The following is a 15,612-nucleotide window of genomic DNA, read 5'->3' as shown; positions in this document are numbered from 1 at the left end:
ACCCGACATGCAACGGGACCTTTGTAGTGTTCCAGACAGACATCAGTGCGGGGCTCCTTGATAGAGGACATGATAATGACAGAATAATAACAGGCCTGGGATTCATGTCTGCAATTCACAATAATGGACTCATGAGCACCTGCCTACACTGAATTAAAGCCCAGATAACACAGCGTTTATCCAGATACACTAATGATAAGTAAGACATACCAAATTACATAAGTATTTTATCTCAAGTGTGCAGTTTATAAATGCATTTTACATTTTATTTTCATTCCCTGATTTCCCTCAAATAATTCTCACATGCATTCTTCCATCCACCTCAATGTGGCATTAAATGTTATAAAGAAATGTCTGTCAAGGTAGTAAAGTAATAGCCTTGTGTGTGTGTGGTGTTGTCTGTGATTACCATATTTCAGAGAGCATACCATACAGATTTTTGGTACAGACTGAATAAGACAGCCTATTAAAGCAGGTAAAAGCCCTGGGGCCACAAACCGTCAGGGGGCCCAAAGGCTCCAGGTTCACCACATGGCAATTAGTATGTGGTGTTTAGATTAATTACATTTTTTAATACTGTATGCACCATTACAGTACAACAAAAAAACTGAAATGATAAGAGCCTTAGGGTGACACCTGAACCTTTTTTCTTGTCGAGGGGCCCTCAAGATTATAAATTTAAAAAGTAGCCATTAATTCAGTTTATACTGGGTTTACATGTTGCAAATTCCTAAATATAGTCTATTTATTCCTTATTAATTTACTAACATGTAATTGCTAACAAATAAACACAAAATACAGCAGAAAGTGGGAAAAAGGGGTGGTCAGGCACACAGCACATGTGTACCCAAAGGCCCCTTGATGGTTCATCTGGTACTGACTCTTGTTACCTGATGATGTTACCTCTAGCACCACCACCAGGACAAACCTTCAACTTTCAGGTGAACTATTAGTTGTATGCACCAAACATCTCAGGGGGACTTTCATGCTTCGAACATAAGAAAAAATGAGTTTTAATTTCTAAGACCCTATATGTCCCACCTCCTGAAATCTCCAAAGACCACCATCAGAGTCACTGTGACTTAATCAACTTTTCTGTCATCTATCTTTAACACTTGCTGTGAAAACTGATGTGAATTATTATCAGACAAAATGTTTAATAAAAAGGTAATACCTGGGTTTGTGCATTGTTCTTGGACTCCAAGGGATAAAAGGACAAGGACAGTGAGCGTTATGAAGACAGAGAGAGAGAAGGTATCTGATTTCCCTTCGTCATCAGTGCTCACTCTGAGGTCCCCAGCTGTCGCAAACAGTCAGCTTGACACATGAGTGCCCAGCTTAGCACGCACACAAACACACATACAAATACACACACAAAATCATATGTACGCAAATACAGACATATGCATAACACCCAAGCCTGAAATCACCTCGGAAATTACCTACAGAGGAAATAAAGACAGGGCCCAGACTGTGTGAGCGTTGACACAGAATCCTGAGGGCCTGAAGTGAGGAGGCAGGTTGGTCGACTGGTTTGTTAGACTCAGATCCACTGGCCGTGCAGCGCTCCAGTCATCATCAGCAGGTGAAGGACTCATTCACAGAGAGATTTACCCACACGCTGGATGTTGTCATTTCTTCTCTGAGCTGCGTGAATTTTACCAAGAGGTATGTTCCAGTTTGAAGTTTGAGTTATTCCATTAGAAAATGTGTTTGCATGACGAAAGCATGAAAGTCAATTTATTTAGTTACATTTCAGTACGGCAGCTACATAAAGCTTACTAAATATACTAAATACTAGCTGTGTAACTGCCATAGTAAGTGTTATTACCAGTTCACAAAGCCTGATTTTTATTGCTGTCACACTTTCGAGAATTTTGCTCTCATTTTCCTGACTGGCAGAGGCACCCAAATTTAGCAGTGATGAGATTGAATTTCACAACCCTAGAATAGTTTGGGTCAAGCAGACAAGTGCACTCATACAGTATGTGTGTCTACGAGTGCAGAGCTACGTGTAACTTTTTGTTAATACAGACACAAAAACAGATCCTGTATATCAGTTTGTGTCACTGTGTTTCAAACAGCAGTGTTTGTGCTAGTTTCTACATGACAAACAGCACATATAAGTCTACTGTGTCTATTGTTTTATATCATTATCATATTGTATAAGATAGAAGATGATGAAATACAGAGCCAAAATGTATTTAATACATTTGGACTGGGTGCCACATGAAGGCCAACATTCACACATGACAAATAGCTGCTAAATACAATCTTATTTCATTGAACTGTGTCTCTATGAATATTTAGAAATATGCACATGTGGCTTGTGGTACTTGTTAACTTTACCAACCATACTATATAACAGTTGAAATAGTTAAACACAGACTTTTTGTGCAGTGTATTTGAGTTATAAGAGATACAAGACAGACGTTTAGTACTTTAATAAAGTGCTTACTCTCCATGTTTTTCCACACAGGCAAATAAAGTATACATGCATTTTCAAAAATACATAAGATAAAGTCCTTTGCCTGATAGCATTCATCTGCATTACTTGCAGTTACAATTATTTGCTTCTGAAAAAAATTGTAATAAATATATATATTTATCTCTGTAGGTGGGGCAGCACTGACATTATCCACCAAACACCATGGACCAGTGAGTATATTTCCTGAAAACAGTTCAGTTACCTCTGCAATACGAACATATTGGTTGCCCTACTTTGCCTGCCTGGCTGCACCTCTTCACCATCTCCACAAGCCTCCATTTAAATCATAGTGAGCTACAAATGTAACAACAGCCCAAACTGGAAACCACAAAAACCTCCTAACCAATGTGCTTTCCATCCATGTCTTTCTAGAGTTTATTCAAGTATGATGATGATTAAGTAGCTCCATGTTCATTTGAGAAAATGTGTCATAGGAGTCTCCCCAAATAAATAATCAACACTCAACTATTTTGAGGTGGAATGGCAATTTGATATCGGCACAAAGCATGTCGGTTACGTCAGGTCACTCCATGAGGTTGTCCTGTGGCGACACTGTTACTCTGACTTTGGCAATTTCTACCTTCACGTCCTAGTTAATGCTAAGTGAAAGTACTGATACATAGCAGCATGGTTTGATCACACTCATGGCTTTGTGTTTTTCTTTGTGTGTGTGTCAGGGAGGATGACAAAAACTCTGTGGATATCCATGACAACCCTCCAGCTCCTGACAACGTAGTGAGGGAGGACGGAGACACTGTGAGTGACAGGACCATGTCAACCCCCCACTGTTAGTAGTGCCATTCCCGGGGTGGTTTAAAATAGCCACCAGCTGGGACAAGAACGCAGTGTCAACTGGAAAAATAAGAGCCTTGACTTAAGTGTTTCTGTCTTTTATCTGCTATGGGATAGAGTGACACTGCTGGCTGATCTGTGAGGGATGACCACTGACTGTAGGGTTGGAAAACACTAAAAAGTATTAGACGGAGCTTAGAATTCTTCACTGCAGCTATGGTTAAAGGTCCAGTCAGTGTGTAGGATTTAGGAGAATATACTGGCAGAAATGGCATATCATGTAATAAGCATGTTTTCTTTCATGTATAATCACCTAAAAATAAGAACCGTGTTTTCATTACCTTAGAATGAGCCATTTATATCTACACAGGGAGCGGGTCCACCATGTTGCACCACAATGCTTCTACAGTAGCCCAGAATGAACAAACCAAACACTGGCTCTAGACAGGGCCATTCACTCACTGCTTGATGGCACTAAATCTCCCTAAATCTTACATACTGCTCCTTTAAATTCAAGGTGAGCACACATTACCAGGTGCTGGGCTAGTGACCTGTCTCCAACCAGCAGCCGAACAGCTTCAGAGAAATACTACTGGTTTAAATCTCCAGGTCCCAGGATGAAACCTCTGCGGATAATTTGGCTGCTAGTAAAAACCACCTGAACTATGAACACTGAAGGAGTTATAACCGGGAGAAGCTGCAATCTGCAATCCTCACTGCTAGATGCCACTAAATCCCCTAAATCTTCCACACTGCTCCTTTAAATTCAAAGTGCATTTAACACTTCAGTGGCAGTCCTCACTCAGTATGACTTCCACTATGTTGTTCTTCTACCAAAAGAAAATGTGCACAGAAATTCTGCTGAATCTGGATTGGTTATTTGTTTTGTTACTTTTCAAACCAACAATTTTTAAACTACAAAACTCTACAAAATGCAAGATATGAATCATGATTTTACACAACTGGGACACCAAATGATGAAAAATGGGCAACACTAAAGAGCAAGACAACTTCTTTCCTCCCTGCAGGCAATGCTTCCCTTAAAACACCAACACATTGCCTTAATATTGTTTTTTAAAGCATTGAGATGTGCCCTTTGTGTGTCCAGGTCTATTTCATATATGAGGAGGAGGTGGAGGTAGAGGAGAAGGAGCCAGAACCTCCTCCTCCTGTTGTCCGGGTCAACGACAAACCCCACAAGTTCAAGGACCACTACTGCAAAAAACCCAAGTTCTGTGACGTCTGCGCTCGCATGATAGTCTGTATGTATTAGGAATTAAATCAACAAAACATCTAAACAAACTTTCTCATACATGTGATGCTTTCCATAGAGTGCTTAATCCCTTGACTGACCCAATTGCTGTTCCCATTTTTCAGTGAACAACAAGTTTGCTCTGAGGTGTAAAAACTGCAAGACCAACATCCACCATTCATGTCAGTCCTACGTCGAGTTCCAGAGGTGCTTCGGCAAAATTGTGAGTCCTGTCCCCTCTTTATGAAAAACAATCAAATACACACATATTCTCTTAACTGTACTCATGGTGAAACAGATATTCAAAGCTAAAATAGTTGGAAATAGTGAAACATGATGTGCTTTGTCTCCTGTAGCCACCTGGCTTCAGACGGGCCTATAGCTCCCCGCTGTACAGCAGTGACCAACCAGATCCAAGTGAGTCAGCTGACTGACAACATGTCTCATGTATATCTAGGATTTTTAATGTTTTTATCTATCAATTTATTGTCTGTGAACAAGTACAGCCTATTTGTGATAGTATTTAATCTAATTAGCTTTACTATAATTTAATTATCTGGCTACTGCTCTGTCCATAACCAGACAACCCAAACCGGAACGACCCCGTCTTTGACACCCTGCGGGTTGGTGTCATCATGGCAAATAAGGAGCGCAAAAAGAATGAGAATGACAAGAAAAATGTAAGTGTACAATATACTTTTAATAAAACAGCAACATTCTCAGATAGAACTGCTACATGTCTTCCAGTCAGTCATTGAATTTGCTGAACACCAAGAGACACTAAGGTAGCAGAAGACTTTGAAGAGGGTGCTCCTGAGGGCGGAGGAGATGCGGCGAGCTTACCTGCAGGCAAACGTCATAGGGATGTGTCAACAGTGTTTGTGTTATTACTCCAACTGCCAAAGGGGGGAGACAAAAGTTCCAAACTCCAGCTTTAAAACAAATATATTTTAAAGGATATGAAATGTGACATTTGTGTACAGTTCTGATTAACAGTGTTTTCCCCCCTAGATGATGGTGATGATGGAGGAAGAAGAAGAGGAAAACCAACAGCCAAAAGAGAATGAGGAGGGAGGAGAAGGTAGACAAAGAAACTATGTGTTATATACTATGCTAGTTGTGGCAATAAAAATAACAATTTGTGTGTATTTCTATATCAAACATTGATTAGAAAAAAAATTATAACACTTTAGAAAATGCAGGGGGAAAAAAACATTCAACAAAGATGCTACATACCCAAAATAATGAAGACAATGTAAAATGATGCACTCCATTTAACTCTTAAGTCACTGGGTTTAAAGCCTTCATCAAAAACAATGGATTTGGGGCGGCAGTAGCTCAGTCCATAGGGACTTGGGTTGGGAACCGGAGGGTCGCCAGTTCAAGTCCCGGACCAAAAATATGGAGCGTGGACTGGGCACCTCCTGGGCACTGCCGAGGTGCCCCTGAGCAAGGCACTGAACCCCCCAACCGCTCAGAGCGCCTGTCATGGGCAGCCCACTCTGACATCTCTCCACTTAGTGCATGTATAGGTCCAGTTTGTGCATGTGTGCGTGTTCGGACCTGTGTGCAATTGACAACAGAGTGAAAAATTGAATTTCCCCTCGGGGATTAATAAAGTATATAAAAAAAGTAAAAAAAAGTATATAAAGTATATAAAAAAATTAATTAAAATTTTTTTTAAAAAATTTGTTGATGACTGTGATGTCCAATGTTCACACAGGGAAGCCTGAGGATAAGAAGGAGAAAGGAGGAGACAAAGCAGATGACAAGGTAAGAAAAATGCATATGTAAAACAAAACAGTTAAGTCTTACTCTCAAGCAGCTACTAAAATTACTGTCCTGTTCCATCAGCTGTAAAACTGTATTTACACATTCTTGTTATAACTTGGTGAATCTGCTCTGTCAACAGGCAAAGGGTACATTCTCCCAGGGTCACTATTACCTGGCTCTCTACCGCTTCAAGGCCATAGAGAAAGACGATCTTGACTTCCAGTACGTTTGAAAGACACAAATTATTCCCAACATGCAGAAATTACATACAGTAAAAAACATATTCTTCTATTCATTCAAATGAATTTAACTTAATTTTTTATCGGACTATGTGTTTTAGATATCGAAATGTAATGAGTAAACAAAGAGGCAGTGATGAAAGACATTTGTTGTGTGTTTGTGTATTAGCCCTGGTGATCGGATCACAGTACTGGATGACTCCAATGAAGAGTGGTGGAGGGTGAGTTTAACCAAATCTTTTCTTGCATTTGTTTTAGATTTTATCAGATACTTTCAATGTGCCATTAGTTTGGGGTAAACCAGATGGTAAACAGGGTTTCTCTGGTGAATAAACTCAAAGTCTGTTTAATGTCTGTTTACAGGGAAAGATGGGGGAGAAGTCAGGCTACTTCCCAACCAACTACCTCATAAAAGTGCGTGCATCAGAAAGAGTTTTCAAGGTGACACGCTCCTTTGTTGGAAACAGAGAAATGGGACAAATCACACTGAAGAAAGATCAGGTGAGTGACCTAATGCAGCCTTTAAAGGCAACACACATGTAACATCATTACATCAGCCAACTGCCCAAATATTGCTAATATTATTGTTTTACTAACAAAATAAGTATCAGCACGTGCAGTGGTGCTTGGTGTACACGTCAGTCTGCTGAGGCCTTAGTGACAAGGTATCGAGTTGATATTGATGCTGAGATGTTCAGTTGTGCCGTTGTCGCTCTGTGTTTCAGATTGTGGTGAAGAAAGGAGACGAGAAAGGCGGCTATTTGAAGGTCAGCACTGGACGCAAGCTGGGCTACTTCCCTGCTGATCTGCTGGAGGAGATCACTGTGACATAAAAACCACGACATGCAACCAAAGAGCCTGCAACACACTTTAAACATCAGCACAAATTGGAGATGTCATTGTAACAGAAAATGTGCTATCTTTGTGTCTGACACAGCAGAAAGGTATTCGCTGTGATGTATTTGTGCCTTTGACGCAAAGAGGAGCATGAGGAAGGAGAGATTAATGATTTGATATTTAAAAAAAAAAAGTTTTATTGATGCATACATTAATAAGTTGGTGAGACAACCAGCTTTATGAATTGTTTTTTTTTTGTGAAAATCATTATACAAATAGTCAGATGCTTTACCTGCTGATTATAGTAAGTGTTGAGGAGAGGAAGAGACAACCTGGAGAGCCTTGCAAAGGGCAATAAATCCATTTATATATTTTTAATTTACATGAAGATAGACATTTAACACATGCATCAGTATATTTATGAATCAATTTGACAATGAGAATCTGGGGTTATGGTACATAATGAATGTTTCTCTTGGTACATTACATTAGTTGTTAAAATCAACTGCTTGTTTAAGTATTATATATGTTTTAATAATATACACATTTCAGTTATTTTCTAATAAAATATCTATCGACAGGTTTGTTACCATTTGCAAGGCTTGCTAGGTCCTTTATATTCACGTAAACAGAGGCTTCGAAGCCATTTCAGCATGTACATAGCTGTATATTAACAAAGACAGCAAAAACTGTAAGGACAATTTCCTAGATTGGGCTTGTACATAATTTCACACGGACCTGACAAACTATAGAAAAGCTGTATGAAAGAAACTGAGGGAGGGGGAGGGGGGGCAGCAACACTGCTCAGAGTGGTCTCAAATATTTGCACTAATTGCTGCTGATAAAATTAGCTGAATGTTTGAAGTAAATGTTTCAAATATTAAACCTGAAGTGCACTTAAAGACTCCCTGTGACCCTTTCATTCTTTGTTTTCCAAAAAAGTCAACGTTGTATTGAAAACAAAAGCAGAGACAGAGAGAGGTATAGAGGGGCATGTCTTTAAGAGTTTAATGCATTAAGCAGTCACGCAGTATGTGCAGTATTGTAGCACTTGGTACTGTTGCTGCTTATAAATGATCCACTATTCACTATGGAGTTTTAGCTCACTTCATATCCTGTGTTTTTGTTAAGACTGGCACCTAAAATACAGTCAAATCGAGGTTGAAATTGGAGTGCCGTTATCAATTTTGGTCAGAAAAAAATGCTGTGACCCAGCAGCAAATTTCATTATAAAGAAGACACACAGATATACACAATCTTCTTTTTGTTTTTTATTTTTTATTACATCATATTTACCAATACAAATCTAAATATAAGATGCCACATGGTAGGGTGAGTGTAAAATACCACAGTGACAATAAAGTACTACCAACACTACACATCTAGCTTGACACATGCATTTCTGACCCAGTTGTGACAGTTTGTATCTTTTTGCCACCTTAAGTCAAGATTTGAGCGATGACATGTCAAACAGAGAAGCATCTTTAAAAGAAAGAGCTACAAGAGAGCACACAACAAGAGTGTTACTGAAATTTCACTAAATTATACTTGGTGAAAACCAGCTGTGGAACACTGACAGGGAGAAGTCTGTAATCTGGACCAACAGCGTCTTCCCCTGTGCTTAAGAGCCTCTCAGAGGAGGCACTTGTCGGTGGGCAGGCCAAATATTTGATTGCCACTCGAGCCAGTGCAGGATATTGTGCCATTTTTGCTGACCAGTATGAGGTCACTGGGTCAGAGGCCAGTGACTGTGTGCTGCTCTCTGCTAGGTAAGTCTCCACTAAACCTGACGATGTCACTGTCTTTGATGCTGCATTATTTGCTGTAAGACTCTGCATTGCACCCCAAAACAGGCTCGTTGGCTTGCTCCTGGTGTCCTCTGATTCTTGCACCACAGCTGATGAAGAGCCATTTCCACCTGCTGAAGGTGTACTGTCCTGCTCCAACAACTCCTCAACCTCCACCGCCACGGCAGCTTTCAGCCTTCCGAAATCCAGCTTGCTAAGAAGTGCCATGGGCATTATCTTAAATCTGGGGTCCAGCAGCGTGGCTTTAAAGTAAGTGTTGGTGGGCGTTTCAAAGACATGTTGGAAGTGTTCCTCGAGGTGGCTCTGCAGTAAGCCAACTAGCTGGCGAGTCTCTAACAGATCACTCACATCTTTATTTGCTATAAGTTTGTTCAGTGCAGCTCTGAGGGCCTGGATGCATGGAATCACAGAGGAAATAGAAGAATCATCTTGGCACACTGTGCAGGTTGCCTCCTCAAATGGCTCCAATACTTTGACAATGGCCTCCATCAAAGTCCACTGATGCTCTGACAGCGACCCACCGAGGTCCACCTCTGTGGACATGGCAACTAGTGCCTTCTTCTGCTCCAGCAGGCGCTGCAGCATGAACAACACGGTGTTCCACCTGGTCGGCACATCATGAATTAAGGCAGCCTCAGTAAGGCCAAGTTTATCCTGTATCTCATGCAGTTTAGCTACAGCTGTATTTGACATGTGGACAGTGTTGGTGATTTGTCTCGCAGTGTTGATGACACTAACCACACCGTGGCACTCTTCAATAGCTCCTGTTACAATCAAATGCAGGGAGTGAGCCATGCACCTAATGTGTTCAAAGCCACTGTCGGACATGGCTTTCACCATATTGCAGGTGTTGTTAGTTACAAAGAACTCAACAGTAAATCTGTGTGGAATCAGAGTCTGCCACTCTTCAACAAGGTCCTCCAGGTGTTGCAAGATTTCTGCTGGAGTGTAGTCCGTATCGATGACTTTCATACTGAGCAGTGCGTTGACACGTTTATGCGTCACAACCCCACCACCTGATACAGTCTGTGTAAACCAATGTCCTGTGAGTGACAGGTAGGAACTAGCAGAGAACTTTCTGGTCCAAATATCAGCTGTGCAGTGCACAACGTTGCCCTCAATGTTCTTAAGGCTCTCCTTCACTTTAGATTTGACTCTTTGGTGAAGCTGTGGTACAACTGTGTTGCTGAAGTGGATGGCCGCTGGGAGTGTGTAATGAGGGGCCACCACATTCATGAGTTTAGAGAAGCCTTTGTTCTCCACAAATGAGTACGGCAAAAGATCTGTGCAGATCATTTCACCCACACTTTCAGTGATTGCCTGGGTCAGTGGCTGATTTGGTAGCTCGAGGGCTTCAGATTGGAAATCCGGGAAGACAAGTGGGGCAAAGGGCAGTATGTCAGGTGGGGTAGGGGCTGACTGGGATCTCCTGCTGCTCTGAGTGCTACGAATGCCTGCCACATTTCGATGTTTGTAGTGCATGTGGTTGTGCATGGTGCTGGTGGTGAGATGTCCTAGATCCTTGCCTCTGCTCACGACTCTCTTGCATATGTTGCACATCACCTTGGTCACATCGTCTTCACAAGTGGTGAAATATTTCCAGATTGCACTCTTATTTCGTCTTTTCTTTTTTGTTGGTGTGTCACCTACATCTTGTTGCTGATCACTAGCAGCAGCAGCAGCAGCATTTTCATAGTCAGTCAAGTCTTCAATCTTAACAATATCCACAGCATCCATGACTGACTGCTGACTACAATATTAATAATCACTCTACAAGATAATAAGACTTGATACGCGGACCTCTCTCAGCTGGTCGACATACATTAGATCTTCCTGTGATGCACTTGTCTCATTCACTTACTGAAAAAACACGTCCGTTAGTTGTTTTCACTCAGCATATGAGCCCTGCTCCTCCTCCTCCTCCTCCTCTTTCAGCAGCCGGTGCACCGGGCGGACAGCAGCGGCGCCATTTTGAATGTACAGAATAAATCCTCGGATGACCCAAAATAAACTCTCTTGTAGCCTGACAGTGTCAGATATTCAGCAGTCTCGTGTTTTACTGGAGTTCGACATTTTGTTTTGCTTTCCTCTGTTTTCCCTCTTCTTCGTTTCTGTATTCTTCTTCTTCGTTCATTTTCCTGTAGGTTTTTTGTGCCGCTGGTGCGTTGCTGCCCCCCACAGGCGACATGGAGAAATGACAAAGATGTGTTTCAGTATATGGAGTAAATCTGTGGAATGGTTTAGGAACAGAAATTAAAGTGTGTAATACACACAATAGATTCAAAAGGTTATTTAAAATGCAACAAATGCAACATATAATACAAAAATCCATAATAAAACAATTCATTCTCATTGATGGATATAAGTGTTCCTAATTTTAGATCTTTTGAAGATTGTTCCATGTCCAATGTGCAGAGTAGAAAAATGCAGTTTTCCCCGGAGTGCATTAAAAAGCAACCAGAGCCGACACACAGAAGGGAGCAGAGGTAGGCCGGAAGTTTGCTCAATATTTCTTAATAGATGAAAATATACCAGTGATGTTGTCTGTGAGTGGTCTATGACGTCCAACCCTCCAAATCATAAAGAATGCAGTGATGAGTGAGTGACTTTGTGTTTGTAATAAAACATAGAGATGTGTGGTAAACCGAATCAAGGCTATGTGAAATGGAGGAGGTTGCATGCATATAAAATATGTCACCATAATCAAAATATACTTAAAGTATTAAAAGTAAAAACACTCATTATGTATAATGGCCCATTTCAGAATTATATACAGGCTATTATATTATTGAATATAATCACTGATGCAACTATGTGTTCATCACTTTAATGTTGCAGCTCTAAAGGTGGAGTTAAATTAAATTGTCCTGTACACTGCTGGTTGGTTTAATATATAAGAATATATGATAACCTATTTGCTATTTTAGATTACTGATACAAGATATAAATTAACTAAGTAACTAGGAACTAAAGCTTTAAACATGTATTGGATTAAAAAGTGCAATATTTACCTCTGAAGTGTAGCTGAGTGTAAGTAGAACGTAGCATAAGATGGAAATACTCAAGTAAGGACAAGTACCTCCAAAAAGTACCCAAGTACAGAAGTTTAGTAAATGTAGGTAGTTACAGTATGTTCAGCCACTGTGTAAAAGTCATGAGTACTGGCTTGCAAACTACCCCAGTTTGAGTATTTTCTTTTCAGTTTAGTTTGGTTTATTTCGGTCATTTCTCAACAGGACCAAAAAGGTGTAGATTAAAGCCTCAGCTTATGACACCTACCCATTTATGATTATTTTTGTCAGAATTATTCAGAGCAACAAAAGAAAGTAACAGAAACTCAGTATATAAAGGCCTATTGTCTACCCCAAAAAATCCCAAACACATTTCATGTACACTCTGGTGTTCAAACTTCACTTTTCTATTGTTAATCATCTTGTGTTTAAATGTGTTGTGATTGGCTGCTACCTTGCGCAGGTCTCTCTTGTAGAAGATTTGCAATGTCAGTGGGACTTCCTGGTTAAATAAAGGTTAAATAAAAATAAATGTACAAAAAAAGATACTTTTGTACTTTTATTTAAGATGTTGAATGCAGGACTTTTACTTGTAACAGTGTATTTGTGTCTTGTAGTAATGGTACTTTAACTCAAGTCAAAGATGTGAACATTTCCTCCACCACTTCTTGTACATAGATCTGTCCAGAATTCAGAACTAAAGCGTGAATTCATTTTTTAAATAGGATCTTAGTGGCAGACTGTACTGTGATTCATCATTGCAGTTTGGATTTATCTTGGAGTGGGCGCCCTCTACTGACCACAGGGACACTAAACACCTGATTCAGTTATTTGTTTCCTGTTAATTAGATGTGAGTCTTTGTTTCTCAATGTTACTCAGAAGTTTTGTGACCAAGAGCAGGACAAGAAAGGAACAAACGACCCAACTTACAATCAATACAAGGATCAAATTTCAATAACATGATACCATAGGGTTTTTATTTTGGTTATTTTCAACAGAGTGAGGGAAGCCCCGCGTTAGCAGGGCATCAAAAAATTAATTGAAACTCTTAGTGTTCCTCTCCACGGAAATCTTTAGTAAAAGGCGAAAGATTTATACGATCTGAAGAGAAACAAGAGTGTACTGATGATAATGTGAAACTCTGGACGACCCCATTATCCGCCATGTCACCCTCACTCAGGGTTCACTGTACAGACGAGCTATTATACACATTATTTATAATCAGTCATTTCATCCAGAAACATAAACCGTGTATGATGAAGACCTCCAATAATCACACATGCTGATGGGAAACACATAAAAAAAGTTTAGCCTGCAACGACCGCACGCGCGCTATGCATTGTGGGAATACGGCGGCCCTGACTACGTCTCTTTCTTAAAAAGTTAAACTTGTAGAATAAACACTCCTCCTCCTCCTTTCGCAAGAACATGAAACATGAAACGTGTCACATGTGGGTCTGTGTCACTATAAACTGGAACAGTTTTACTCCTCTGCTTACAAGCATTCACTCGCAAACCAATCAGAGATTACATATGTGTCAAGAGAGTAGCCTGTGGTTTCACAGGGTCGCCGATATTTGGCTGTCAGGCCTGATCGATTCATAGATAGGTGCACACATTACGACATGTTTTAACCACAATTTCTATGCGAACTCTTTTTGGACTTTGGACAAAATTAACATTGGTAAGCAGACAAACGAAGACATAATGTGCAGTTAGACCATCTAGACACAGCTTCTACATGTACTTATGTGATATGGTCAAGCAATTACTCAGTGATGTCATGGCTGGGTTTGCTTTATGATGCCATGAAGCCAACTCACATACACATATAACATATAAAATAACACACCAATTAAACTAATACCCTGGAGCAGAAACTACCCATATTCCCTGAGGAACTATAGAGAATGACATCAATTTCACACTCACCTTTCCAAGTAAACACTGAAACGTTTTTTTCCCTAACTTGGTTACTAGCACTGTTACATAAAGTTACAGAGTACTCATAGACAACATACAATTGGATCAGCCTAGCCTGATTTCAAGATGTTTTAACAATCATGATGTAGCTTCTACATTAACAACTCTATGATGGGTATTATGAATTTAACATTTATATCCAAACTATTTTCTTTTGACAAAATCAGAAAGTTCTCCCTTTGGCACTGCACCTATGAAATTAATTGAAATGTCATCGTATTCAGCTTTACAATAATCTGTAAGAAAGTGCGACATATATGAGATCTAAAATGAAAACAAGCCACAAGATGCATCAGAAGGTTTTTTTCAGTATCATTCTCACTCAGATTTTACTGTAAAAAACAAACAAACAAACAAAAAAACATTAATTAAAATACACGCTGTCTACAACAACAACCCCACTTCACTGCACCAAAAACCTGTCAATGATAGATAAATGTGAACAGGTTTGGGTTTAGCGTGTAACTGCCACACAGGCTCTATGCATTGTGGGAATATGACACATTTTCAGCCTTGTATTTTTTATCCTCTATTTTTAATGCTAAAAAAAGCATTAACTTAATATTATTTATTGTATCCACCAGTGTATTTGAGTTTTAGAAGTTGGGAAATGATCAAAATAAACCAAACAAAATTGAAAGAAAACACTCAAACCTAGTAGTCATGACTTTACTAAAGTACTTAAGTACTATTTTAAGGTACTTGTGCTTTACTTGAGTATTTCCATCTTATGCTACGTTCTACTTACACTCAGCTACACTTCAGAGGTAAATATTGCACCTTTTAAAGCTTTAGTTCCTAGTTACTCACTTTTATATTTGCACCAATAATCTAAATTTACAAATACGTCATCACATATTCTTTTTACCAGCTGCAACAGTAAAGCGATGGACACGTAGTTGTATCAATAATTACATTGAACAAGATTACATCAACCAGGCTGCATAATAAAAGTTTCTGGCACTTTCAAATGATGTTCCAACTAGGTGTTAACTTCTTCAGATTTATTTTTTCAACAGAGTAAGGAAAGCCCCGCATTAGCAGGGCATCAAAAAATTAATTGAAACTCTTAGTGTTCCTCTCCACGGAAATCTTTAGTAAAAGGCGAAAGATTTATACGATCTGAAAAGAAACAAGAGTGTACTGACGATAATGTGAAACTCTGGACAACCCCATTCTCCGCCATGTCACCCTCACTCAGGGTTCACTGTACAGACGAGACATTATACACATTATTTAATCTGTCATTTCATCCAGAAACATAAACCGTGTATGATGAAGACCTCCAATAATCGCACATGCTGATAGGAAACACATAAAACAGTTTAGCCTGCAACGACCGCACGCGCTATGCATTATGGGAATACGGCGGCCCTGACCACGCCCCCTCTTTAAAAAAAATTTAACTTGTAGAATAAAAACTCCTCC

General features: G+C 39.8%; 2 protein-coding genes and 2 non-coding genes across 4 annotated transcripts; 1 reads left to right on the top strand and 3 right to left on the bottom strand.

The window, feature by feature from the left end:
• Positions 1–1,341: 1,341 nt before the first annotated feature.
• On the top strand, positions 1,342–8,154 carry LOC126403200 (SH3 and cysteine-rich domain-containing protein 3-like). The gene is made up of 13 exons (XM_050065721.1): positions 1,342–1,668; positions 2,618–2,658; positions 3,166–3,244; positions 4,389–4,542; positions 4,658–4,755; positions 4,889–4,949; positions 5,115–5,212; positions 5,544–5,613; positions 6,256–6,305; positions 6,445–6,527; positions 6,714–6,765; positions 6,908–7,045; positions 7,270–8,154. The coding sequence occupies exons 2-13, from the start codon at positions 2,651–2,653 to the stop codon at positions 7,375–7,377; spliced, it is 999 nt and encodes a 332-aa protein (XP_049921678.1). The 5' UTR covers positions 1,342–1,668; positions 2,618–2,650; the 3' UTR covers positions 7,378–8,154.
• A 34-nt stretch (positions 8,155–8,188) lies between these two features.
• On the bottom strand, positions 8,189–15,448 carry LOC126403199 (zinc finger BED domain-containing protein 4-like). Its single transcript, XM_050065719.1, has 2 exons — positions 15,333–15,448; positions 8,189–11,357 (listed from the first exon to the last, which is right to left on the bottom strand). The coding sequence occupies exon 2, from the start codon at positions 10,924–10,926 to the stop codon at positions 8,905–8,907; it is 2,022 nt and encodes a 673-aa protein (XP_049921676.1). The 5' UTR covers positions 10,927–11,357; positions 15,333–15,448; the 3' UTR covers positions 8,189–8,904.
• Positions 13,209–13,322, bottom strand: LOC126403617 (U5 spliceosomal RNA). The gene has a single exon (XR_007571344.1). It is a non-coding gene; the product is annotated as a U5 spliceosomal RNA (small nuclear RNA).
• Positions 15,213–15,326, bottom strand: LOC126403622 (U5 spliceosomal RNA). Its single transcript, XR_007571348.1, has one exon. It is a non-coding gene; the product is annotated as a U5 spliceosomal RNA (small nuclear RNA).
• Positions 15,449–15,612: the final 164 nt, after the last annotated feature.

This window comes from Epinephelus moara, chromosome 16, assembly GCF_006386435.1.
Source record: "Epinephelus moara isolate mb chromosome 16, YSFRI_EMoa_1.0, whole genome shotgun sequence".
In the NCBI taxonomy this organism is placed as follows: Eukaryota; Metazoa; Chordata; class Actinopteri; order Perciformes; family Serranidae; genus Epinephelus; species Epinephelus moara.
The sequence above is the reverse complement of the archived record's forward strand: the minus strand, read 5'-3'. Positions and strand labels throughout refer to the sequence as shown.